This window comes from Chelonoidis abingdonii, chromosome 4 (genome assembly GCF_003597395.2).
Source record: "Chelonoidis abingdonii isolate Lonesome George chromosome 4, CheloAbing_2.0, whole genome shotgun sequence".
In the NCBI taxonomy this organism is placed as follows: domain Eukaryota; kingdom Metazoa; phylum Chordata; order Testudines; family Testudinidae; genus Chelonoidis; species Chelonoidis abingdonii.
Window position 1 is genome coordinate 82319073 of NC_133772.1, and position 27439 is coordinate 82346511.

The 27439-nt window shown below is 42.3% G+C and overlaps 1 protein-coding gene across 10 annotated transcripts in view; it reads left to right on the top strand.

The window, feature by feature from the left end:
- Positions 1 to 27439, top strand: part of ZFYVE26 (zinc finger FYVE-type containing 26) — a 70201-nt gene that overhangs the window by 31990 nt on the left and 10772 nt on the right. For 5 of the 10 annotated variants that reach the window (XM_032774734.2, XM_032774739.2, XM_075065379.1 and 2 more), the window contains 15 exons: positions 1518 to 2257; positions 2406 to 2602; positions 3321 to 3425; positions 4281 to 4403; positions 6468 to 6644; positions 13535 to 13781; positions 14862 to 14960; positions 19721 to 19878; positions 20559 to 20728; positions 20967 to 21086; positions 21753 to 21784; positions 24065 to 24201; positions 24323 to 24543; positions 25203 to 25350; positions 26525 to 26734. In XM_032774734.2, the coding sequence (XP_032630625.1) occupies positions 1518 to 2257; positions 2406 to 2602; positions 3321 to 3425; positions 4281 to 4403; positions 6468 to 6644; positions 13535 to 13781; positions 14862 to 14960; positions 19721 to 19878; positions 20559 to 20728; positions 20967 to 21086; positions 21753 to 21784; positions 24065 to 24201; positions 24323 to 24543; positions 25203 to 25350; positions 26525 to 26734 (2884 nt within the window). The remainder of the gene's footprint in view (positions 1 to 1517; positions 2258 to 2405; positions 2603 to 3320; positions 3426 to 4280; positions 4404 to 6467; positions 6645 to 13534; positions 13782 to 14861; positions 14961 to 19720; positions 19879 to 20558; positions 20729 to 20966; positions 21087 to 21752; positions 21785 to 24064; positions 24202 to 24322; positions 24544 to 25202; positions 25351 to 26524; positions 26735 to 27439) is intronic. The other 5 variants (XM_032774741.2, XM_075065378.1, XM_032774738.2 and 2 more) reach the window with 4 other exon arrangements.

Here is a 27439-nt window from a genome sequence, read left to right on the forward strand (position 1 = left end):
GGGCTGGGGATGAGTGAGGGGGGTGCAGGAGTCAGGGCTAGGGGTGTGGGCTGGGTTGTCGGGGTGCTCCCAGCCCCCTGTCCTGAGCGGCTCGTTTCAGGGAACTGGAGGGGGATTGTGTAGAGGGAGTGTGAGGGCCCTGCCTTTGTTCCACCCTGCCTTGATTTCCTCCCCCCACCCCCAGCCTCTTCTCTGCCTCCTCTCACTTCCTCCAGGAGTGACCTGAGCGCTGGCAAACAGCTCTTTGGTGGCGGGGGAAGCGCTGGGAATGTGGCATGGTTGGGGGAGGAGGTGGGACTAGTCAGGGGAGGGGGAAGGTTGGCTGCCAGGGGTGCAGAGCCTGCAGCAGGAGCCCCAGGAGCTGGCAGGACCAAGCTTCTGCCCCTGCAGCTGCCTGGTCCTGGGGCCCCCTAGGGCATTCTGTGTTTTTACTGTAAATCTGCCTCAGAGTGATGACTAAGAATTGGAGTAAATCATATTACCAAAAAGCCCTCTTGTTGTAGGCCCAACATTGGGCCTTTATCAAAGAGAGTTGATATTGTGCTTAACAAGTTTCTGTAGTCTGGCTAAATTACATAATCCATCCCGTTCGTTTCCTGACAGACTCCATTAATTGTGCTCTAATGAGATCACAGTGCATTGTTTTAGGCAGGTAGTCACTGGGTCCTGACCTCCGCAGACTGGCCAGGATGGCAGCGCTGCAGCTGCTAGAAGTGGGAGCTTAGCTTTGTTCTCAAACGTCCTCCCTGTCCCCCCCGACACTTGGAATGGAATCCAGTAGCTCCAGAAAGGCTGTACCCAGTACTCTGCTGTGGGGGAGCTGATACGACTCTTTCAGCAGGATCCTTCTCGGTCTCCCTCCAAAAACAGAGGAATAAATGCAGAGTTTAGTTACAGGGTGGGATGGATTGCTAGGGTATGCATTTTAATGACTTTATCTGCAGGAAACTTACAGTTCACAGAAATATAGGCAGTGGGAAGGAGCTGAGGAAATGGGTGGTATGGGCCCACCTGATTCTTAATGATACTCCCTGTTGGATGCCCCAGAGAGAGGTGGAAAACACCCCAACGTCTCCATTATCACCCTGTACTAGGGGACATTCCTTCCTTACTCCAAATTTGGAGCAAAATATACTGTTGTAAGGTTATAAATAGGATTAGGTGCATAATCCTGGTGATTCTCACTCACACGCAGCTGTTGGAAAGGATATTAAGCCTGACTTGGGAGTGCCCTTTTTTTAATTAACAAGGTAGATGCTCACTTTGAGGCCATGTTATCTATTGGACAGAACAGAGGAATAGCTGCTGGGACTCTGAGTTCTCTTCAGAGCTCTGCTGCTTGAATCCTTGTGATGTTAGGCAACATACAACCTCGGAGTCTCATTTCTCCCCTGTTAGAGGGGATAGTACGTATCTTGGAGGACTGTTAATGTTTGTAATACTTCTTGAGATCCTGTGTAAATGCAAGGTATTATGCACGTGCACCTGCTAAGTTGGTGCTGTTTTCACTCCTCCAGGCTCTCTTCGTTGTTGGCAAAAGAAGAGTTGAACTTAAATGTGCAGCAAGTTATCATTAATTGTTGTTGTGAGCCACTGTCCTTGTGCAGTGCCAGGCAAAGCAGCCAGACCAGGTCTCTTTTGACTAATATCAGCAGCCTAGCACATCTTCATGCCTACCATTGTTTGCCGGATGTTGAGATACCTATCCACAATCCAGCTATGGACTCTGAGGAGGATTCTACTCAGCCCTCTTCTTCCCTGGCTGACTTGAACCAGCATACGCTCACTGCCTCTTCCCTGGCCTTCCTGAAGTGTCAGTCGAAGCTAATGGCTACTGTGGCATGTCTCTGTGCATCCAAGGTACAGAAGGTCCCCAAACCAAGCCTGTCATGGATGGAATTTCGGGGCAAGAGGGAGGTCCCCTTGGGCCTGGAGCAGATTTCCAAAGAGTGTGAGACATTACTGAAGGAGTTCTTGATGCTGGAGAGTTTTCTTCTCACCATGTCTGAGCCACTTCAGGATCCCCAGGAGGAGGGTACTGGTTTGGTTAGTGGCCTCTGTGGCAAGCCGTACATGTCGCTTGTCCTTTTGGGCTTGCATTCTACCATGGCTGTCGAGGTATTAATGGAAGTCTTTGAGCAAGCGCTCACTGCAAAGGACTGGCCCAGAGCCCTGAAGGTCTTGGACCTGTACAGTCAGGATATGGAGGAGCTGACCAGCGTGAGGGATGCTGTGCTGAGCTGTGCGACTGCTGATGGTAAAGGGAATGAGTTTTTTCTTTATAGTGTACAGTCTGAAATAGGGATTGGAAATTGGGGAGTGATCTGGTGGTCCGTAGGCAAATCCTCCCCCTGCTCCCTAAAGCATAGAACTTGGCTTCATGCTGGTAGCTTGTCTGTTCACAGGTAAGGATGGCTGGCAGTATCTGTTCCCAGTGAAGGATGCGATGTTGAGAAGTAGATTGGCCCTGCGGTGCCTGGACAGGTGGCCCCTTGAGGCTTGTCTGGAAATCCTAGCATACTGCATCTGTGATCCTGGCATAACTGAAGAACTGAAGTCTGATCTGCAGAGCAAAATAGGAGAACTGCAAGTTTATCGAAAGGTACAAAAAAACATTTTATTAAGTAACTAGATGTGGAGTATACCTGCCTAAAAACTTCTTTAACCGTTGGTACCCTTTGGCACATAAAACATCCTCCCCAAACCCATGTAGAAAATTCAAACCTGGTCAGCTTTCTGGAAGTGCTGAAATGTCAGGTTAAATCTCTCTTTCCCTCATCCATAATTTTTCCTTTCCAGTTGCCTCTGTGCTTTGTTTCCAGAGAATACTGGAGACAAAAGCACAAAAAATCCAAAGAACTTGAGTCCATTCTTCCAGGGTCTCTTTTTCCTGCAACCTGCACAGAGGCAGCAATCACTGGAAACTTTCCAAGAGAGCTTATTTTTATCTGAATTTTCAATCCCAGTTTTACAAGCCTAAGAAGTTGAGGAATCCAGACTCTTGCCTGCTTATCCAGTAGGTTTGGTCTATTCATAGCATAACTGGTGCTGCATTGTCTCTTGGAACTCTACCAGGAATCTTTTCAGACAGATATATATATTAATGGGTTTAAACCTCTGTGATAGAATCTTTTCATCTAGTCTTCTTGAAATTGAAGTGGATTCACCTAGGGTTCCTGGACCCTTTCTAGTATGATAAATGTTGTTTCCTGGCTTGGGCTAATTCCTGGTGCAACCAGTTCAGCTCTCTGCCCTGGCCCAGTGATGAGTTTGAAGAAATATTGTTCAAATCATTCATAGAAACTCTAATGTTTTATTAGATTTTGAATTTGCAAGATGTCCCAACATGGAATGACTGGCAAGATCTGAAAGAAGCCTGCATTGATGATCCCCAGGCCATCATGAGTGTTGTTCTGGAAGCAAAGGTATGGCATCTTACATGGCTTTTGTGTTTAAAAATTAGAAAATGGTGGCACTATATTACATGTTGTTAAGCAATGTTTTTAGATGCTTGTTTCAACAGAGTTCACAAGGTAAGAAGAAAAACTCCTAATAAATTGTGTATTGCAGAAGCTAATTGGAATCGTTGTTTAATGTCAGGATTTAAATGAAAACCAAGCACCCCCATAGTTTTGTCCTAATTTAATTGCCATACATAACCCATTTCTTCCATTCTGCCTCAGAAATCTGACAAGGAGTGACTCTCTTGGGTGATGTGTGAAAGTAACATGCTGTCCTTGCCAAGGAGAAGCAAAGCTAGATGTGTTTTTCTTAATGCTTGGACGAATAAGCAGTGTGCAGTGAGTGTGCTATACTGGGAATTAAAAAAATAAACTCTTCTAGACAGAGCTTACATTTATTTGAACTTAGAATTTTTAAAGTTAAAAATACAGCTGTTGGTGAAATACAGGTTTGAACAGCATAAAATAACCAATGATGTAGAGCCCATGGAATATATCCTTCTGAAACTATTAACAACCTTGCTGGAAATTCTCAGTATAATCCAAGAACACTTAGAAAAATATTTGTCCAAAATGCCTTTTTTTTTTTTTTTTTTTCCACTGGCAGATTACAACAGTTAGCTCAGTGTAGGATGGGACTCTGGCAAAATTGTATCATTTATTACCCTCCCCTGACCCATCCAACTCTGGTGTTGCCATTTTTTCTTGCTGGAGGAAAGAGTACTGTAAGACTACTGAGCTGACCTTGAAATGTTAATTAGAGCATGGGCATGAATAGCCATAATGAAGGGAGCTGTTGTTTGCCATCCTTCTCCTTAGGATTATGAGTTGTGTGAAGAATGGGGTCACTTATACCCTGTCCCAAGAGAACACTTGATCAGCCTTCACCAGGAGCACCTCCTGCACTTGCTGGAAATGGGAGACACTGAAAAGGCTTTGAAGGTAACCAGAGAGCTGTTTTTCCCTTGCTATCTTCAAAGGGTAGGTCACTGGTAAACAAGGGTACCCAGACGCTGCTATTGCAGCCCTTAGTTAGGCTACTTGCCAGAAGCCTTGGCTACATAAATGTAGATTGCAGCTGAACTCTTCATTGCAAAGATTCAACCCTGTACAGATGACAGGTCTCACCACACAATACTGCCAGGCCACTTTGATCAAAGTGGAATATTGTATGCAGAGACCTTTAGTCTTGTCCTCTACGCTGAGGTTTAGACAACTTTCACACATTGTGGACTAACAGTATTGCCAACCCCAAGCATTCAAAAAACACAATAGACCCCTAACATTTTTAAACCAATCTCGTGAATCATGACACTTCAGAAATAATACATTTTAGGTTCTTAATTGCTAAATAGGTAGGTTTCAGGTCTTTAGGGGTCAACTTTTCTGTCTCTTCTCTGTAACCATGAGGGCTACACATTCCTCCCCCCCCCCCCCCCCTAAAAGCTGAGATTCTGAATTTGGGGCTTCAAGAAAAACACTAAATTCCATAAGACTTGTCTACATGGGGCACATTTGGCCCCTATGCTACACTTGGGGAACTCGTTTTAAAGAACGCTTTTGATGGCCACTAAGTCTTGGCCTACACTACAGAGTTAGGTCCACATAAGGCAGCTTATGTCAACCTAATTATGTCTGTGTACATTGGCGGGAGCAAGGCTGTAGTAATGTAAGTGCCCTACTACACTGACATTAAAAACTCCACCTCCACGAGCGGCATAGGTGTATGTCGGTGTAGTTAGGGTGACGCAGTGTCTGTGTAGACATTGTGTTACTTACTTTGACTGTTGGCTGTCATTCTTGTCAATTTCACAGCTACAGTATGGAGCTGTGAAATTAATGAGGAAGCTGGGCAGTCATCCCAGGGTGAGTGAGGGGCTCCAGCTAGAGCCTGGTTGCCCCCCTATCAGGGCTTCCCGCTATCAGCTAAACTGCACCTGCCCTGCTCCCCACTGCAAGCTTGGAGCTGCCTGGATTTTGGGTGCGTAGCTCCCTACTGGGAGCCCAGGGGGCAAAGCCGGGCTTCCAGCGATGGGGAGCCGAGAGCCCAGGCTCTCAGCCCTCCTCCCCTGCCCCTCTTCAGGCCCTGGAAGCACTCCTGGTGAGGATATGCACCATCAACAGAAGGAGGGTAGTGTGGACATGAAGTGCTGCAGTATTTATTGCAGTGACTGTAAGTTGACCTAACACAGCTTGACTTAAGTTTCTAGTGCAGACATGCACTAGGTCCTAACAAAGCCTTCTTTCTTTTGCTAGTGTTCTGGTTCGTGGCGGGTGTATGTGTTAATAAAGCAAGTTTCTTTGAAAGGATACTATGAGGCCTAGATTTTAAATTCTATGGGGAGAAAAGGATTTTGCAAAATCCTTTATAACAAAAATGTTTTCATGGCTTTTTTAACTTAATGAATATGCCGGGTTTCTTGGTTTGGATTCAACATTAGAAACTATAATGGAACATTCTTGTGCTGCTAGTGCAGAAGAACCGGGAAGTGAAACTGACCAATCTGGTTTCACTGCTGCCTTGACTTAATGAAGTGTGAAAGCAAAATTCTTTTGGGTTGAATAATCATGGAACTGTTACTAAAATAACACAGAGAAAATGAAATTAAGTGCCCTCTTACAGAGAACTTTAGGATCCTTACAGGTTAACGTAGGAGTCAGCTTGATTCAGTATTTGACTCTTAATTTTGGTCTTCTATATCTCACTTCCTGTTAAATTAAATTAATTTGCAATAAATCTGTTAATTTTAATTGTTAGGAACCTGTTCTTGATCATAGATCACTAAGTTGAGGGCAGTTAGGCTATGCAGTGATATGCACATAGAGGTGATTAAAACACTGTCCGGTACTTTAAGAGGTTGTTGCGATTTAAATAAAATGCTTGCAAGACTAGTGTAGGGGGAAATATCCTGCTCCACACAAGGTAAATGGACTAGCTGAGCTTAAGAGGCCTTTCCCTGCCATGTAATCAGGATCGTCTGCATATTTTTCTCTTGGCTTTTGTAGCTCTTAGAAAGAATAGAAGACTCTGATATGCGCCTTGTGATAAGCGAACAGTCTCTTGACAAGCATCCCAGCTTGGCAGCCTCTCACTTCCTAGCAAATTATCTCACTACCCACTTCTACAAGTACCTGACAGCTACACGCCATAACGAAATCCAGGCTCTCTACATGGGATCAAAGGTGAGCAAAGCCACAGAATCCCAGTTGCTTCACTCCATTCTGCATTTACAGTAATACGTACTGATTCTACAAGCACCTGGTGGTAGGCCTGAGAGGAGAATTCTGCAGTACCAGGTGGGAGACCCAGGTACCAATTCTCAGTACCTATCTGAGGCGAGAGATGGAAGAGGAGGCCTTAAGCCATCTTTGTATATGCTGAATGTTGGGGCTTTTATAGCTTCCAGGATCATCAGAGCATGAGAAGCTTTTTGGGTGGACCATGACAACAGTATTGTTTTTCCAAAAAGGAAATCTTGGGCCAAAGCTTCTCAAAATCAGAGCTCTAAGTCAGCTTGCAAAAGTAGATAAGAAACCAGAAGTAGGTTCCTGCAATTGCATGCACAAGTTAGTTCACATTATGCTCTAAACATCACACCATTCCTAGTTAGGCTTATGTGCTTAGATTATGCTTAACTAGACTTGTATGGAGGCAATTTCCAAGTGTGTATGTGGGGCGGGGATTGCAAGTGCTTTGGAGGATAGGATTAAAATTCAAAACGATCTGGACAAACTGGAGAAATGGTCTGAAGTAAATAGGATGAAATTCAATCAGGACAAATGCAAAGTACTTCACTTAGGAAGGAACCAGGGTGGATTTGATTTAAATCAAATTGATTTTAAATTTGTGATTTAAATCACTGGTCAGGAAGACTTAATTTAATCATGGATTTCTACATAAAAGTGCATTCTTGTTGGTTGTTATAACCTTTAATACATATTCTTCACAACTCAGAGATATAGGTGTAGGATTCATTTTTAGAAGGTACACACTTTACATTTTTAAAGTGATTTATTTTGAAAACTTTTCAGATTAATTTTACAACTATATCAGAAAATGAATGACTGTGTGGTGATTTCACTTACTAAAGGTAATTGAAGCAGATAGTTCACCTCCCCACTGACTTCATAAATATCTCCAATTCAACAGGTTAATCACTAATGTTTTGGAGGATTTTCTTATGCTGTATTAGGAGGAGAACATCACCAGACAGACATTTAAATTGTTCTATTTAACTAAAACAACAATGTTATGTATTCTGGATTTTTTCTTCAACACCAAGCATATAACATTTTAACAAAACAAGCATATGAATTTTTGAATTTAGTTAAATATTCAATTTTTTTTAAAAATCAGGGTTTTTTTGGTTAAAATTGTTTAACTAAAATAGTTAAATATTTAAAAAAAATTAAATTTACTGTCTGCCAGGTCAACATGAGAAACTTAAAATATTGGTTTCTGCAGCTAACTCAGTCATCTTCACCTTCATTTTCCTATTTCCTATTTGTTCATAATCTGGAAAAGAAAAACAAGCTTTCCTGCTTTTTCAGGTCGCAACGATTTCTCGATTTGGAATGAATTAGGCCAAAAGAAGAAAATATTCTTTCTACACTGGCAGAAGAAGCTACTGCTGTTAAAAGTGAGATTCTCACTTTAACAGTCTCTGAATCCAAGTGCTTAAGTGACTTCCACCAGTTCGCTGGTGTGACTTATTTTAAAACATCATCAGCAAACATATTTCTTGAATGGTTCACCCTTAGCTCTGAAGTTTATTATAGTTGACGTTATGGAGGGATGATTGCTAGATCTCCATGTCATAGCCAACTTCTCTTCTTCAGCAGTTAAGGTTTGACGCTGGTACCGAATATTGATAATATCTGCAAGAAAATTAGCTGGATATAGTGCTTGTCCCATTTGTTTTCTTACTGCTTGTAATTTAACTGTCATTGCGTATTTCTCTTTTTAAGATCTCACTCAGTTCCTGCCAAATTTCACCATGGTCAACAATAAAACAGCTATTTCCCTGCATTTTCTTCAAGGCTACAGAAATAGGCTTCAGGGTACTCAGCATATGTTCAACATTTCTCTTAAGCCCAATGTTGAGAATTTTGGCTGTGACAATGCCGTCTATTTTTTTCACGATTTTGTTCCCAAACTGTGATCAGATTAGGCCAGTTCTTGATATAGTGCTCAAAACAGTCCACTACTGAGTTCCATCAGACATCTTGTGGAAGAGTTAGCTTCGTTCCTCTCACTTTTTTTTCAGAGCAGCTGCTGCAAAGTGGCTGTTATGGAAATATTTTTCAGTTTCAACAACATTAGCCTTTATTTCTGGTACAGTGACATCTTTGGCTAGGAGGTGTATCAAATGAGCACTGATACCATATGTTATTAGCTTGGAACTCTCTTCATGCTCTTCAAAATTTCTTCTCATCTTGGATACATTTGCAGCATTGTCTGTGACCCAAGCTGTGTACTAGACATTTGAATATTTTTTTAACAGTTTGTTATAGCTTTTACTGCTACTGCTTGTAAGTATTCTGTGTGTGCATTTCCTGATGTATCGATTGTTCCTATAAGGAAAACATTCCCTTCTTCTGTTGTCACACAAGTACATACAACAGGATCATTCTGGACATTGCTCCACCCATCAAGATTCAGGTTAAAAACTTTACCCTCTAGACCTTTTGCACACTGCTCAATTTCTCTTTCATACACTTTATCCAGCAATTTGCTTGCAACATCTGCTCTGTTGGGTGGAATGTATCCTGATCTTAATGAAGTGTGGGTTCTCAATCATACGGAAAGGAGAGTTTGTTACATAAACAAACTGGGCAATTTTTTCATCAGTTACCTCTTTTTGTAATCTGCTGGTTCTTATCACAAACTTATCTATGGTTATTTCTGGATGACGGAGATTTTTTTTTTTTTTTCCTTGCTACTGTGGCTATGTGACATACATGATGTCACTGAAACACTATCATTGGCAGATAACTGTGAAACTATAGAAAATTATGGTCATCTTGCAGGTGGTTAGTCTTCAGAATCCTGTATGTTGAGGATGGATTCTCCTAAACAAAATAATCCAATGCAGTTATTTCATTATTATTACCATCCTGCTCATTTAGTATTACTTGTATACACTGACACTCAGTACTACTTTAAAGGTGAAATTATAAAAGGAAGATCTGTCTATTTCAGCTATTTATTTTTTCACAACTGCATCTAAAATGCTAGTACCATAGAGTAACAACTATATTTTTTACTCAAACATGAAAATTCAAGAATAATCCAGAAGGAAGACAGGCAGTCCTTAAGAAAGAAGTATTAAATAAAAGTTTACCAGCCTGAAGATCCTGCATGTTCAGACATGTTCCTTTCATCATCTTCAACACAGCTTCCTCTGAGAAGGAACACTTCTCATGGTGATTTTTTCATTCGGGCAACCAGGCCTTGCATTTCTTTATTGCACTGTTTGCATTTTGCACATGTGCTTGTCTTACTCACAGGTAGAGGAACTTCATTAAAATATTCACAAACTGGGTCTCTTTTATGGCCTTCTGCCATTATAGGTTTTCTTTCTAGTGAGAGAATGGTGTGATAGATCTCAAATCAGTAAAGGCTACACTCATAAAGACCTCAAGACTTCTGGAATATGCTGCTCAAACAGTTTCACTTTTGTTTCTACTGCCTGTCCCTCCCTTCTTACATTTATCTCTAGACTTCTCCTTGTCCAGATCTATTCCGCCCCCAACAAACTTCTATTCATTGAACTTTTTGAAACGTTGCACTTTTAGAGAGAGGTATGGGATTGACTCTGTATATACAAATTTGCAGAGGGACAATAGGGTTGAGGTCTATTATTTCTCACCTTTATATATTCATTTATTTAAAAACATTTTTGCTGTTAACAAGCATGTTATCTCTGGAGACACAAATCCACAGTTTTGAGAACTGCAAAGCTAATCATCTCTGATGGTATCTTCTAGACTGAGCACTGAGTCCCACTGAGTAAATAGAAAGATAAACCTATATATCTATACAGAAACCCCTGCAACCCCATAAAATTGGGTTCCTAATCCATGAACTATTGGAACTCCATTTACAAAACTTTTCTTAAACATTACATGAATATATTGTATCATACTATAGAATTAGAATTTATAATCCATATTCTATGATGGGCAGTATGAGTCAAAAGTGTAATGCTCTTTTGCCCCCGCCCCCAAAAAGGGGGGCAAACCTCATTCCGAGATGTTTTAGCAGGAGTATTGTAAGCAAGACACGAGAAGTAATTCTTCTGCTGTACTCCAAACGGATTGGGCATCAAATGGTGAAGTGTTGTGTCCAGTTCTGGGTTGTGTCCATCTTCAGGAAAGATGTGGACAAACTGGTGAAAATCCAGAGAAGTTCAACAAAAATGATTAAAGGTCTAGAAAACATGACGTATGAGGGAAGATTGAAAAAATGGGGTTTGTTTGGTCTAAAGAAGAGAAGACTGAGGGGAGACATAACAGTTTTCAAGTAGATAAAAGGTTTTAGAGAGGAGAGAGAAAAATTGTTTTCCTTAACCTCTGAGGATAGGACAAGAAGCAATGGGCTTAAATTGCAGCTGGTGGTTGAGGTTGGATATTTAGGAAAAACTTCCTAACTGGTGGTTAAGCCCTGGAATAAATTGCCTAGGGAGATTGTGGAATCTCCGTCATTGGAGATTTTAAAGAGCAAATTAGACAAACACCTGTCAGGGATGGTCTAGATTGGGGGTTTTTAAACTGGGGTCAGGACCCCTCAGGGTTGTGAGGTTATTACATGGGGGGTTGCAAGCTGTCAGACTCAACCCCAAACCCTGCTTTGCCTCCAGCATTTATAATGGTGTTAAATATATTTTAAAAGTGTTTTTAATTTATGAGGGGGGTTGCACTCAGAGGCTTGCTATGTGAAAGGGGTCACCAGCACAAAAGTTTGAGAACCATTGATCGAGATAACACTTAGTTCTGCCATAAGTGCAGTGGACTGGACTAGATGACCTCTCAAAGTCCCTTCCAGTCCTATGATTCCTTCTTGAGTAGGGAGAGGGAAAGAATTCCAAGCTTGTTCTTGGATAGAAGTAGAAAGTACAATAGCTATTTGATGCAGTGCCATTGCTCAGCGTGCTACCTGTGTAATACTTAGCACATATATGGTGGATTTCATTTGAGGCTCTCCAAATGCCTTCTAGATGTGAGCAGTATTATTCCAATATCTGGATGGGAGAACTGAGGTACAGAGAGAGCAGCTGCCTTTACAGAAGTCACACCAAATCCATGATAGAGCTGGGACTAGAACTTGGGTCTCCTGATTTTTGCCATCCCTTGCTCTAGCCAATGTGTCCCTTTCTCTTGCCACTTGTAGGAGCAGCAGTTATCTCTATGCTCTGTGTAACTATGCTCTGTATAACCGGTAGGTTCAAAAGGTCTGTTGCATCTTTCCCCTCCTCCCCCTTTTTTTGTCTCTTCTCCCTCTTTGAATACCTGTGAAGTGGCTTTCCCCCTCCCCCTCCCTCCTGGAATGCTTGTGGGATAAATGGGCTGCTTGAGCAGCTGGAAGATCAGAAGAACTCCCAGGTAGACAAGGTGTCTGGGACTCTGATTAGGCAGCGATCACATGCCCAATGCATGGACACTGCCAGAAGTGAAGTGTGGCCAACCAGACATAGGCAAGTCCTCTCTAGTTGCAGGCCATGAGGAGCAGGTCCTTAAAAGGGGAAGGGGCCATGTGCTCAGGACAGCACTCACAAGCTTGTACCTCCAGTGAAGGCCCTTCTCCTGGACCACCTGGCCAGTAGTTCGCACGTTGCATTTCATCGTGCCTCAGGAAGACTTACCTTCATCGCACCATCCATCGCTGCACTGTGGGATACTTACCTTGAAGGATCCTGACCTCTCCATTGCCGTGCCTGTCCTGGGACCGTGAGTATGCAAGTGTGTGTGTGACACTCCCCCATCCCCCCCTGTCTTTTGAGCTTAGCTTATCAGTATAATAAATGTGTTGCTTTCTGCCAAACTCTGGTGGGTCATTGGTCCTCCCTAAGCTTACTAACTGGCCCAATTTCAGGTAACACCATTATGCTCCACTTTAAGCAGATATTTACGCAAACTGAATGGATTGAAGTCTCATAACTCTGCTCTGTAACATTACCAGTATCATACCTGCTTCAGTGCTCTCTAAAATAACTGGTGCATGGTCCAATACACTCTTCTGTTACCTAGCTTACTACAGCCACTTTCCAATAAACCAGGTAAGTGGCCATTCTTGGGGAGGAAAAAATACTATCTACTGCAGGGGTCAGCAACCTTTCAGAAGTGGTGTGCCGAGTCTTTCTTTATTCACTCTGATTTAAGGTTTCACGTGCCAGTAACACATTTTAACATTTTGAGAAGGTCTCTTTCTATAAGTCTATAATATATAACTAAACTATTATTGTATGTAAAGTAAATAAGGTTTTTAAAATGTTTAAGAAGCTTCATTTAAAATTAAATTAAAATGCAGAGCCTCCCGGACCAGTGGCCAGGACCCGGGCAGTGTGAGTGCCACTGAAAATCAGCTCGTGTGCTGCCTTTGGCACATGTGCCACAGGTTGCCTACCCCCAGTCTGCTGTCTCTCTTTTACCCTATGATGAGTGTAGTGGAACACAGCAGCAAAAAATTAAGGATTGGGTTAATTGTTGTTTTTGCCTGCTGTCTATTGTAGTGGGAGAACAATATTCTGCCTTTCTATAACCCCTCTCACCTGACAACCATAAAGTATTTTACAAATGCTAATTACATACTTACTTCACAGGGAGGTTGTGATCTTTCATTTTACAGATGGGGAAACAAACTCTCTTGCCTCAAGAGGGTTGTCCAAGGTTACGTAGCAAGTCTGAGCCAGAGCCAGGAATAGGACCCAGGCTTTCAGGTCTAGTCTTTAACTTCTAGATATCACTTCCTCCCCCATATAGATCCATTGTGCTGGGTGCTTTTTGGATGTAGACAATCCTTGGATTCTGGCTATGTGATGATGGTCTGCCTCTGTCTCCTTCCTGTGTCCAAGGTGTTGCTGACTCTTCCTGAGGCCTACCGTGCTAGCTACTCCCACCTGTCCTCCAGGCCACTGCTCATGCTGGAGCAGCTGCTCATGAACATGAAGGTGGACTGGGCAGCTGTGGCCGTACAAACGCTGCACCAGCTCTTGGTTGGGCAGGAGATCGGCTTCACTGTGGATGACATGGATGCTTTGCTCTCCAAGTATTCAGAGAAAGCCCTTGACTTCCCTTTCTCATTAAAAGAGAAGAGATCAGGTGACTGCATTTCAGAATTTTCCTGTCTACCAGGGAAGGCGGGATGGAGGCTACATTGTTGTCAGTTTCCCTTAAGAGCACCCTACCCCATTTTACTGCAGGGTTTTATACAGCCAGGTAGCCCCTCCTTGTTCCAGCCTAGGGCATATTCTTTGAGAAGTCCTCTCCTTTTCACCACAGCAGGTGTTTTCAAAAGATTAGTAGCCCAAATAGTCTTAATTTTCACCTGGTGCTTTTTTCAGGGCCTCCTTCCTTTTACCATTTAATCTCACCCTTTTCAATGTAAATTAATTGATGGACTTAATATATAATAGGTGCCTCAATAGCATCTTGCCCAAAAACAAACATGAGTTTGTTGTGTGGATCTAAATGGATCAAGTCTTGAAGACTTGACTTCTGTTTGTACTCTCTGCAAAAACCCCCAGTTTGGGGGCAGTTCTGTATGATTGGTTGTCTGTGCCTCAAGAGGCCTGGGATTGGAACAGCAGAGGGTGCTGCAGGTCAAAGCAGGTGCATCAGCAGAGCTGTGTGTGAGAAGCCTGCACAGCATCTGCTTGCATTATGTGTCCCTCTAATGGTTGAGCTTGTTTAATAAAATATGCATCTTTTGCTTGTTCCAGTCAGTTGCTTGCAGGAGATCAAGTCTGACGCTGTAATATTAGTATGTGTGTTAACCCTGCCATGGAGTCAGATGATTCCTCTTTGCTTTGACCATCCTGTTCCAGTGGAGGGGAACCAAAGTCAGATTAATAGTGTTATCTGTCACAACTGTGGTACTCTAGCAGAGAGTAGCAGCACCTGTCCCATTATTCATGTGTCTTTCACAATAGTCCTGTCCCTAGATATGGAGTGTCTCTCTCTGTTTAGGTCTCTGAGCAGTAAGACCTGTGTGTATAGTTTGCATGCCTTATTACTTAATTTGTGGGCTAATCTGCATGAAAGATGTTGTAATTTATGTCACACGAGCTAATCTCGTGTGGACTAACGCTTTTTTTTCACACTGCTGTGAATGGATTATTATAATCTTCCTGTTGGCAGATGAATGTATGACCAATATTTTATCTATTTCCTTTGCCCTAGATTCTGTGATTCGCACCCAAGAGAGTCTCAGTCAGGTATCAGAGTCTGACACCTCATCTAAATCAGGATCAGCAGAACTGTGTCCTGCCAGTTTTCCTGGTAAGGAAAAGGTCTTAATGGTCACACTATTTCTAGTCCTCTTCTTACTCCTCCTCAACCTCCCACTCTGCCCTAATCCTGCATCCCACCCTCTCTTTAAGCTAACAGTAGTTAGACACTCTGTTCAAATTCAGCACAGGTGAGGAGTAATCTAGCACTGTTTGGAGGTCTGGGGAACATGAATTTGTAGGGAGAGGGTCTCAGTTTGGTTCTTATTAGATAGGTGTCCACCAGCACAATTGGCACTGTCTCCTTTCCAGGCAGTCCTGGCAGAGAGGCTAAGGGCTGAATGGGCCATGGAGACTGAACTTCCTTTTCGCTCCCTGAAGATTTTCCTGCTATGTTAGGCTCAAAGCAAATGGGCAGATGGTGGTGTAGGATAAGCTTATGCTGCCAACATTTCTACAGTATCTGTTCTGTGACTAAACAGGATTTCAAACTCCAAGGCTGTCACCTTGACACTCCTCATTTGTTTGAGGTTCTCTGCTCGATGTCCTAATCTGGATCCCTTGTTTTGCCCTTATGACCTTCCCCCATTCCCTATTTTTTTCATTCTTTGTCGTCTGTAACTAATTGTTTTTTAGGATCAGTGGCCCCTCCTCTCTCCTGAGGGGCAGGTCTTTAGTTGTCTCAGTGGGCTCTGATCATCTGTCCACTTGTTAGCAAAAGCAAAATAATTATTTAAAACAAAGCAAACCTTCTGAAAAGTATATGCAGGTAGAAATAAAACATACTCAGGTCACCATCACATCAGCCGTGCGTGACATTGAAGAATATGTGATCACATCTTCAAAGGGTAAGCATTGCAATCTGATACTGAGTCTGTGCTCCCAGGGCATGACTGGCAGGAATTCCCAGCACTAGAGTTCTAAAGGCACTGGTTGACATGTCTCCTTGGAGGGTGGCATGCCTTACTGTAGCTAGTTGTCAGCGGTTCATAATCAATCTGGAAGTGCACGTCAAGAGGGAGGGACCTGTCCTGGGTTGGGTTCTATTCAATATCTTCATAAATGATTTAGATAATGGCATAGAGAATACACTTACAAATTCTGCAGACAATACCAAGCTGGGAGGAGTTGAAGCTCTTTGGAAGACTAGATTAGACTCAAAATGATCTGGACAAACTGGAGAAATGGTCTGAAATAGGATGAAATTCAGTAAGGATAAATGCAAAGTACTACACTTAGGAGGGAATAATCAATTGCACAGATACAAAATGGGAAATGGCAGCCTAGGAAGAAGTACTGCAGAAAAGGAACTGGAAGTTTTATACTGGATCACAAACTAACTGAGACGTCAGTGTAATAGTGTTGCAAAAAAAGTGAACTTTTATCCTGGGGTGTATTAGCAGGAGTGTTGTAAGACACAAGAAGTAGTTCTTCCACTCTACTCAGCGCTGCTAAGGCCTCAGATAAAGTATTTTGTCCAGTTCTGGGCACACACTTTGGGAAAGATGTGGACACGTAGGAGAGTCTCTAGAGGAGAGCAATAAAATTATTAAAGGTCTAGAAAATGTGGCCTATGAGGAAGGATTGAAAAAACTGGGCTTGTTTAGTGTGGAGAAGACTGAGGAGGCACATGAAAACAGTTTTCAAGTACATGAAAGGTTGTTATAAAAAGGAGGGTGACAAATTGTTCTCAACTACTGAGGACAGGACAAGAAGTAAGGAGTTCAAATTGCAGCAAGGGAGATTTTAGGTTGGACATTAGGAAAATTTTCCTAACTGTCAGGGTGGTTAAGCACTGGAACAAATTTCCTAGGGAGGTTGTGCAACCTCCATCACTGCAGGATTTTAAGAACAGATTAGACAAACAACTGTCGGGGATGGTCTAGGTAATACTTAGTCCTGCCTCAGTGCTGGAAAGTGGATTAGATGACCTGTCGAGATCCAGTCCTATGTTTCTGTGACTCTGAATGATGGTAGAGGAGCTCTCTATTATAGCTGCTACTCTTGCTGCATTTCTGCTCTTTCTTTTCAGCTGTGTAGATAACTCCTTTTTCCTTTGTGAATGATTCTTTTCCTGACTACCTCCTTTTCCTGACAGTCTTTTTATTTAAAATAACAAAAACCTCAAGGTTTTGTTTTATTTTTAAAGTCCAACCTACCTTGCATACATCACCCAGCCTTAAGTTTTAAGTTTCTATTTGGTTACATCCCTACACTAGTCACATTCTGTTTCAGAAGGCTTGAGAAGCTGCCCCAAGTGATGTGATATAAGGCCCGGGGCCCAAGTCTATACTCAAAAGTGCATCCAGAATTGTGTGTGCAGATCAGGAAATTGCCTCCATACAAGTCTAGTTAAGCATAATCTAAGCACATAAGCCTAACTAGGAATGGTGTGATGTTTAGAGCATAATGTGAACTAACTTGTGCATGCAATTGCAGGAACCTACTTGTGGTTTCTTATCTACTTTTGCAAGCTGACTTAGAGCTCTGATTTTGAGAAGCTTTGGCCCAAGATTTCCTTTTTGGAAAGACAATACTGTTGTCATGGTCCATCCAAAAGCTTCTCATGCTTGACTGATTGTAGCCGTTAAAAGATCCCTTAGCTTCTATCTGGAACACACTAAAGCACCAAGGTGTCCATGTTTTCATTTGATAGCTGAATCTGTTGTTACATCAGCTCCACAGCGCTTGTGTAAATGGTTCTCTGATTGCATTTTGCATTGGAACTGAGGTCTGCGAAAGAATTACAAGGTCATATCTGGTCCGCTAAATCCAAGAGTTGCCTACGTCTAGATCTAGTCTTTTGTCAGTTATGCACAGAAGATTTGTACAACATTGGTGGTCTTCACTATTTTGTTAGTTCAGAATTGCATCTTACTTTTTGCAGATAGTTATCATTTTTGTAGAACGCTTCCTGGATTTTGTAACCTCTGGGTTTGGGATCTGCTAAATGTTTCTTTTCAGAAAAAAAAATTACGTTTCCAGGAGCAAGAATTGCAAACATGCTATAACAGATCCCTCCTGACTCGCATATTTTCCTGCAGTGCTTTTGGAGCCTGTATGCTTCTGTCTTTTACCTGAAAAAGAAACTGCGGGGTGAAGGCAAGCTTATACCACCCCTCAGGAGGGTGAGCATGCACCAGCCTTTGGTGAGGCTGTTCAATGGCTGTAGAATTCTAAAACTTTAGAGAAATTCCCATCAGTCATGCATTGAGAGGGTGAGCTCAGCAGGGTGGGGTTGTCATACCAAAACATTTACTAAAAGCACAATTGCAGGTAGGTAGCATTTTTTTTTTCTTATTTAATAAGCTTATGACAGGCTTTCAGCCAGTAAGGTTATAATGGCATCAGTGATTGAGCAGCGATAGTCCTCTCTCACTGCTTTCCTTTTCCTACTCCCTTCCTCTATCTCCAATTAAAAAAAAAACAAAAAATGTTGTGCCTGTTTTCACCATACGTATTTGCTTATGTTTGTCCCCATTGCCTAGCCTTCATCTGCTTGCATCTTTAGATTGTAAGGCCTTCAGGGTAGAGATTTCCTCTTTTCTATGTTTGTATTGCACCCAACACAATAAGTGGGGACTGCAGTCACTAGATTTTAGCTCAAGCAGGGTGCTTTGTCTCCACTACGCTCTTAAACACAGGTTAGTTAGCATGTGTTACATTGCACTTTTAAATCTTAGTCTTGACGAGGTCCAAGAGACACTGTAGGCAGCTTTGTGTCCTCTCAAAGAAGTGTTGCCCTTGACACTGTGCAGGTGTGTGGGGGAAGGAGGGAGAAACCCTTCCAATCAGCTCCACCAAGCCCCACCCCAAATCATCCTGTTTCTTCTTGTGCATCTGGCATTAATCTGCACTCCAGTGCTTGTCAGCCTGTTGAACATGAAGTAACTTTTTCTTAGTGGGAGCATGTTACTTCAGTTGGAGTTTAACTTGTTTCATTTTTAGAAGTAGTATGTGAGGGAACTTGAATGGGTTACAGGTCTAGTAAAGGGTCACCACGCCTTTCACATCCAGGAACCAATTCCTGTTCAACCCAGGTTGGTAGTGAATATTTGACAGCTTTTGATTTGTGCAAATACCCACATCCCAGAAACTACTACAATTAATAGCACCAACAAGAGGCCAAGTTAGCAGTCTCAGTAGTGAGACCAAGGATTTAAAAGGTCATGGAGACTAAATTGTCCTTTTTTCCATTCAGAATTGATTCCTCCAAGCCAAGGACATGATGTGATGGTAAAGCAGGGGGTGCATTGTGAAGTCAAGGCTGCTGGCTGGCCCATTTTGTAGTTGTGCTAGTGTGAAAAAGAAAAATCAGTCTCCAGTGATGTCAGTCTGGCACTTCTGAGCAGCACAAAATATAGCTGTATGAAAGCATTTGTATTTGGCATTGCATTCCTGCCTTGTAGAGTCTCTCCATGTAAGATTGGTTGCTGACAAGGCACAGACAAGCCCAAAGATCACTTTTCTCCAGGTGTGATGGGGATAGTAATGTATGTCTGCAAACAAACACGAGATTTGCCTGTGGTAGTAGGTACTGAAGTGACTGGAAGAGTTTGCAGTCTCTAGCAGCATATATTGCTGCAAGATGGCAAGAAGCCTCCTGTGCATTTAAGAAAGATCTTGTTACTTAAAGTATCAGAATGTGTTATAGTATGATGTACCATATCTAGCATGGAGGGTTGAAAGCTACTAGCAATCTTTTCATTGGTAACCAAGAGGGTCAGTCTGACTGCTTTAGCATGTGGTCTGGTCTCTGAAATTCCACTGAGCAGCCTAAATCCAATTCCACATTTGGCTTCGTTCTCCAAGGTATCATCCAATCTTCAAGTCCGAGAGAGAGAAGCCTGCCTCGGAATCTGCTTCCTCAAGAGTTTGTGCCACCTGAGGTGCCACCACCAAAGCATCAGTGGATCCCCGATGAAACTGAAATTACGTGCATGGTCTGCAAAACAGAACGTTTTACTATGGTAAGGAACCAGGGTCAAATACAGATACTCCTAGGACTGTGGTGGGGCATGTGTTGGTGGTTTGGTTTTTTTGTTTTCCCTCTAGCCGGTGATTTAACATGAAAGCTAATTCAGATGGACTGTTTCCTAGGAGCCCCCAGTGATGCTAGCAGTTTGTCCCTTATAATGTTGGTATTGTCCAAATTGCCAGTCAAACAGATGTTGAGGGGGAGATTGAGGGTTAAATGTATTTGAGGTGACAAGCTACACTAATGGCTCCTGAAAGATCTTTCTGGGGCAGGTGAAGTGATAGAAATAGAGCCTAGGAAAGGAAATTTGATCCTGGGAAAGTAAACTGCTAAGGGATCTTGTGGAATGTCATCTTGTTCTTTTCCAATCAGACACAGTCTACTGAACTTCTGCATCTGGAGAGCTAAAAGTTAAAAAGCCGAAGACTTTGGCAAACTAGTTCCAATTGGGCACATGGTTTTTTCCCAAAAGGTGGTGATGGCAGGGAGGGACAATCAGTGGGCAGACCTTAGAGAGTCTTGAAGCCTGAGATGAAAAGGAGTAATTTGCTCTTCATTGTTTTTAATAGAGTAAATTTACCTATGAGCTGAGTGGCTCTAATAAAGAAGAGAAATGTCAGCTGCTAATCTACTACACTCTTCCAATTAAGCATAATTTCTCTTGTGTCTCAGTTTAATAGGCGACATCACTGCAGACGTTGTGGGAGGTTGGTGTGCAGTTCTTGCTCTACCAAGAAAATGGGGGTGGAAGCTTGTAGAGAAAATCCAGCTCGTGTATGTGACCAGTGCTACAGCTACTACAGCAAGCATTGTTCACCTGGCTTAGTCCAAGACACAAGCATGTAAGTCCTTGCATACAAGTTCTGCATCATTCCATGTACCCCTCTTCCCCAGTTCTGTATTTGTGAGAGACAGCATAAGTACAGCACCGTGCTTTAATCTGACCAGGAGGTACCACTTCCATGGATTCAGAAGTGAGGCTGTGAATTAAGTAGCCGTTGGAGATTGAGACTGCCAATGAAGGGTTTTGTGATGTGCATGTTTGCCCCTGAGAATTGGACTGAAACTCATTTCATACAGACTCAGTGAGCTGGTGGAGGGTGTGGTGAGGAACAGTGGGAGAGCAGTCACCTCTGTGCTTCCTGCCCTGCTATCAGTGGGCCTACTGGGAAGAGATGAGCACAGTGCTGTCTTGAAAAGGTACATGAGGGAAGAATGAGCAGTAAATCAGGGGAGCTTACGGCATTTCCAAAATATATCAACAGGACCCTAATGCTCTATTGCCCAGCACTGAGCCAGAGTACCTCATGTTGCTTTTTCTTCAAATCTCAAAGTGTGTGTGTGTGTGTGTGTGTGTGAGAGAGAGAATATATGAATTTCGTTTGTTTGTGTGGGGAAGTGAAGGGAAAGGGGGGCACGTAGGTTGGACAATAAAGGATTTGAGTATTTCTTGTTCTTTCTGTACTGTGGCTGGTGGTGTGTGGGGATGTGAGGTACCGTAATCTGGAGGCAAAGCAGAGACCTGGATGCTAGGAACTCCTAACTTTTAATCTCAGCTCTGACACACTCTTCCTCTTGGCCCTTAAGCAAGTCTCTCAACTCCTTACTGCCTGTTTAATAGATATAACCTCCAGAAGGGAAGATATTGTAAAGATTAATTATTTAATGTTGGCAAAATGCTTATAGTGCCACATACTTTTCCATCTGTATATTTTTTGGGGAGAGGAGGTCGTCAGTTATTTTTGATAACTAATGTTACAAAAATGTTAGCAATATTGATCGAGCCTTTTTTAACTGCCAGGCTTTAATCATTCTTTCCTCAGTGTGTTGGAATGAGTGTAAAGCTTCTGTCTCTCTGTTTTACAGCACAAAAGAGGAAGATCAAGACTTGATGGAAGGTGAGAACAAAGTAACGTTCAATTTCTGCTTTGAAAAGTACACGATTGTCATCTTTGTATTGCTAGTAGACTGGAAGCTGTGCTGTAGCTAAAGGATTCAACAGCACTTCCATTAACAAAATCTCTGCTGTTCTCAGATATCTTTAGTCTGAAGTGAGGCATGCGGGAAACTATGAATGGAGTTGAGGATTGAGCTGCTGAGTTCCAATTCCAGCTCAGAGACTGTCTAATTGTATGACTCTGGGCAAGTCACTTAACCTCTCTGTGCCTCAGTTTCCCCATCTGTAAATAGCGTTGTGAGACTTCATTTGTATTTATAAAAGCACTTTGCTCTTCTCAAGCATCTTCATGCAAAGGATCTGAGAGTACCTCATTATAAAAATTGAAGTATTTTTTCTCTCTGGCTGCTGGTCTAGGACCTGTGGATCTTGCAAGCATTTGTTCTGGTTTTCCAGAACATTTCTGGGTCTGGCAGGTCATGAGAAAAGGGCCCACGAAGTATGGTGCTAGTTGAAATACTGAAATTTTTCTAGTAACTAAGGTTAAAACCAAAAGTTTTTGAAGCTTCTCAGTAGTTCCACAAACCATAAATACAAGCTAGTATTTTCCTGTCTCCCAAGTGAAGTGTGACAGGCTGTTTGTTGTTGAAAGCAGGTCTTGTTGCTCTGTTCTAGAGGAGCTACAATGGTCAGGTGAAGAGCAGCTAGTATCAGATGTCTAATAAATACAAAGATAAATACCTCAGACTGAAGCAATTGAAAATGGAACCTCTGGTCAGTTGCTGCTGGAAGATCTTTGTCTTCATTACTTTGTTCAGTCTTTCATTTGCGACCAATATTTAGTGCACTTCAGTTCATTGGACATGTGTAGTTCCTCTTGAGTAAGGCAACAAGAAAAAGAACAGCTGCATGAGACTTGAACAGCCTCTTAGACTTAGCAGGGGAAGAACTGCAGCAAAGTGATACTAACTTTATTGAGGGACTATAGGGATGTTTTGCTGACTAAGGATATTAAGAACTTAGATGTCACTCACGCTTTTAAAATGGGCTTGTTCTGATTGCCATAATTTTCTGTATATCTTAAGGTTTTATACTGCTGCCTGTCATGGTACAGTCAGAGTACATTTCATGTAAAGTACATACTAATAGATAGTCCTTGGTGGACTTTGTGGCGTCTGTGGCATTTCCCCTTTTTCAGGGAAAAACTTTGCTTGATGTAGAATTCGGGTTTTGAAAGGGGGTGTTAGCTGGCTTTTTGGCTCAGTGTTGTCACTTTTAGCATCTAGTATCTCAAATCACTGCATCAGAAGGGTAATGCATCCCAAGTTGCTTTAAGATGGCCTGCAGCTTTGGTCTGACTACAGCATATGTCAATTTTAGTGGGAAAGATTCTCAGCTCAGAATTAAATTTGGGTCCAAAAAAGCCAGAGAGTAATCAGAATGACCTGATTTTCATGATCCCATACCTCATGAATTACAGAACCAGGTAGGGTGACCAGATAGCAAGTGTGAAAAATCTGGACAAGGGTAGGGGGTTATAGGAGCCTGTATAAGAAAAAAACACAAAAATCTGGACTGTCTCCATAAAATTGGGACATCTGGTTACCCTAGTACCAGGGCTAGAAATGAATGCAATATATCACTTGAAACCTGAGATCCCTAGCTTTCCAGAGATTAGAGCAGATACTCTTAGCGATCTCAGTTTGAGATACTGGACCTTTTAAAAACTCATTGGTCTGGTCCCTCAAACTGGTGGTACTGTTCTGGCATTGCTCCAGAGCTACTGGATCTTTTTTTCAGCTTTGACTTAAGGTTGCTAGGTTGCAAATCGTAAAAAGAAAATAAATAAGTAGGTAAGTCATTTAGTGCTTCATCTACAATCAGTTTATTCATTCCCCTTCTCAGCCTCAGTGACTTCCCTTCCACCACCCACAGAGCACTTATCTCCACTGATCTTCTGACAAAAAACCACAAATATTGTAGCTCACAGGTGGTTTGGGGATATGGGTGTTTATTGAGGAAGTATTTTAGACAGTGTAGGAATTGATGTTTGGGAGTGGAAATCTGCTGCTGAGCATATGCAATAGCTGCTTTCTGTGGTTCCGTGCTGTGCGTGTTGTATAGGTGAGATTGTTTCATCCCTCTAACTTCTGGAGTGTGTGCTGAGAACAGCACAGGTAGCTCTGATGATAAAGCATACTGAATAACTTTGTGACATGCCTTCCGCCTGATTTGCTGCCCCTCCCAGGATGATTTTGATTAACTGGTTCCTCTTTCTCAGCAGTACAGACCTGTGGTAATGGAGGTTTGGATTACTCTGTAGTGATGCGAGTACCCAAGGCAACTGAACTTGAATGGCTTCTTTCTCTAAGTGAAGATGAAAATGAAATTGTGCGTAATGAATTTTATTATGAACAGGTAAGAGCTTGAGAGACAGAGAGGTGAGTCCAATGTAACCAGTTCCCTTTAGAATTCTATTGAGTGCTGGTGCAGTGTCCATTTACAAGCTCTTGGGTCTTTCTTTACTCTTAATTGACAGGCCCCTAGTTCTTCCTTGTGTATTTCCATCCTCAGTCTGCACTCGGATAGCACAGCATGTGGCCACCAGCTGATACAGCACTGCTGCAAATTGTCCCAAGGTCTGATTAACCCTGAAGTGGATGCTGGGCTTCTCATGGACATCATGAAACAGCTGCTTTTCAGTGCCAAGATGATGTTTGTAAAAGCTGGAAGGAGCCAGGATCTAGCTTTGTGTGACAGGTAAATTGCCAGCTGTCCTTTGGGATTGATTGGAGCTCTTAGCCTTCCTTTAATGAATTTAAGTAGTATTGAAAAGTGCTGGACTAACATCTCTAGAGGCCAAAGTCACCTGTTTATCCACAAAATCAATACTGGGAATACTAGACTCTTGGAGTAGATGGGAATAAATCTCCTTGACTGTTTAAACTTGCTGCTTTTGCTATGGAGGATTTTTTTTTTAAGCTTAACATTTTGCCTGTTTTCAGATCCTTATTTAGTATAAGCTTTTACAATGGTACTTGCCCCAGGAAGGAATAAAATTCAAATTCCTGACATCAGTGTAAGGCAGAATAGAGTGGGAAGTGCAATGCAAGGGGTCCCAACTGTTCAGACCAGACTTGGTAGTAAGTTAGTGTCCACAGTCTGTATTAGCCTGTCTGGTTGAATGAGAAGCAGAGAGCCGGAGCAGCGAACTGGCTCTAGGACAGTACATTAAGGAAGAGAAGTAGAACTAGAGTACCAGAGACCAATTGGGTGATTTCCCAACCATTGGTACTTCCAATGTAAAAGATGCTACAGGCATAAAGGCTTCCAAGATCTTTGCTAATGACCCTGAGAGTATAGTGATATACTGGGCGTGGGCATACCCACTCACTTCATTCCTGCTTCCTTCCAAACAGTTACATCAGCAAGGTGGATGTGCTGAATATTTTAGTTGCTGCTGCCTATCGCCATGTACCATCTCTTGATCAGATTCTACAGCCTGCAGCAGTAACGAGGCTAAGAAATCGGCTTTTGGAAGCAGAATACTATCAGTTAGCTGTTGAGGTAACACAAGCGGGAGGATGAAGGTGGTTTTATTTGGTTTTTAAAAAAGGAGTTTATCATCTTAGATGGCTTGCTTTCCCCCACTGAACTTAATTGATGTGATCTCTGATATTAAAATACAGATCAGTTACTGATCTTTGTTCCTAAACTATGGGATGTGATTAAAAAAGGAAAAACTTAGGAAATATTATTAGATGTTCAGTTTAACAGTGAAGTGTATTCTGCCTGGGAACAATCTGCAGAGGGAAGTGATGGGAACCCCATCATTTGGTCCAATTCCAACTAGGACAGGCAAAAAACTAGAAATGGACTGTCAGGAACAACCCCGCATTGGTAGGGGAGCTAGGACATCCAGTCTAATAGATCTTTCCTATCTGCAACTTCTAGGGTTCTGTGATTTGATTTGTACTTGAGGACTCTGAGGCCTGCTAGGACAACTTTGAAAAACATTCACTTGTGAGACAATGATAAAACCTTGACAGCTCATCTGGTCATATGGCTTATCCTCTCCATTCTGCCTCCCCTACCCCCTTGATTTCATAAGTCTCTGTTTGTGCCATCACAGTTAGTATGGATAGGATTATGATGATACAAACAGGATTAGAATTTCTAGTAGGGAATAAACAGTATGAGCAGATGAACTGTTAAACAAAAATGGTTCTTATTTACATGCAAACATGTCTGCTAAAGAAACTGTGGGATGATGTTTTCTATCAGCAGAATTGTGTGAAACTGAGTGTTGGCAAAATGTTTCCAAGAAGCATCAGCAAGTCTATAAACAGAAAACCACTAACATGTCATATCCCTTCCTAAACCACAGATCTGTTCAGTGTTGTTCTGTTCTTGTAATAAAACTATTAAATCTACTATGAAGGAGGAAAATTATTTACCTTTAGGAATGTAAAAACTGTTGGATTGAACTTTAATCGATCTAGGGTCAAGGAAACTCTTCCATTACATTTGCAATAGGAAAATGCTTCCATAATCAGAGTTTGTGGGAAGTTCAGTAGTTGGTATTTAAGGTCACTAATGTGGAACTGATAAAGGCAAGAAAACATTTCTTCTCTGGGAAATGGAAGGTCACAGATTGAGATTAGGAGTGTAATTATCTGCTTCTCCTGTCTTCTGTGCTGTCTCTGTATTATGTACTACTAACTAATGATTTGGGGTTTAGGTTTCTACAAAGACTGGGCTGGATCCAGGTGGAGCATGGCATGCTTGGGGCATGGCTTGCCTTAAAGCTGGGAACTTAAGTTCAGCAAGAGAGAAATTCAGCCGATGCTTAAAGCCACCGTTTGATCTGAACCAGTTGAATCATGGCTCAAGGCTGGTCCAAGATGTGATACAGTATCTGGAGTCCACCGTGAAGCCCGTAGTCTTGGTGGTAAGAGGCTATTCTACCTGCTCTGGAGAACTGTACCAAAAACTGTCGCAGTCCTGAGGCTTTGGCACAGTTCTTTAGGAAGAACATGATTCAACCGGGGGAGGTGGGACATCAATAGTATATTATAGGGGTTACTGCTGGAGCAGTATTATGCGGCTGCTTTTGTCTTTTTGACATAATTAGTATCTGGAGCAGATGGTGAGAGGATTTGCACCAGAAATACTGAAGCCTGTGCAGAAGCCCCACTGGCTGCACCCCACAATCAGTGATTGATAGCAGAATGATTGGATTCAGTTTGTGTAGTGTTGTGCCCAGTAGATGGGAAAGAAGCTCATCTTTTGAAGGTTATGCAGTAATGCAGAGGCCCATCTGACTGCTGTTTGGAGGCCAGTGTGAAATGGGGTGGAGGTCTCAGTCTAGTTCTTAATGAATTGGTGTCTATGTCGCTATGTATCAGAAGTGGCACTAACTTCCCCCCTTATTGGTCTCAGAGACAGCAAGGATTGCATGAGTCCTAGAACTCCTCCTCTTTCCTTCCACCATCGCTGATGCAGCCCTTCCAAATTAACTTGTGCTACTATGACAAAGGTCATCGTTAAGAAGCCTGCATTTTTGGTATCAGTTCTCTGTGTGGCTGGAGAGCTTTGTTTTCCCAGGCTCACAATCCAGAATCTGTTGCCAGCACTAGCTTTGCTTTAACACCGC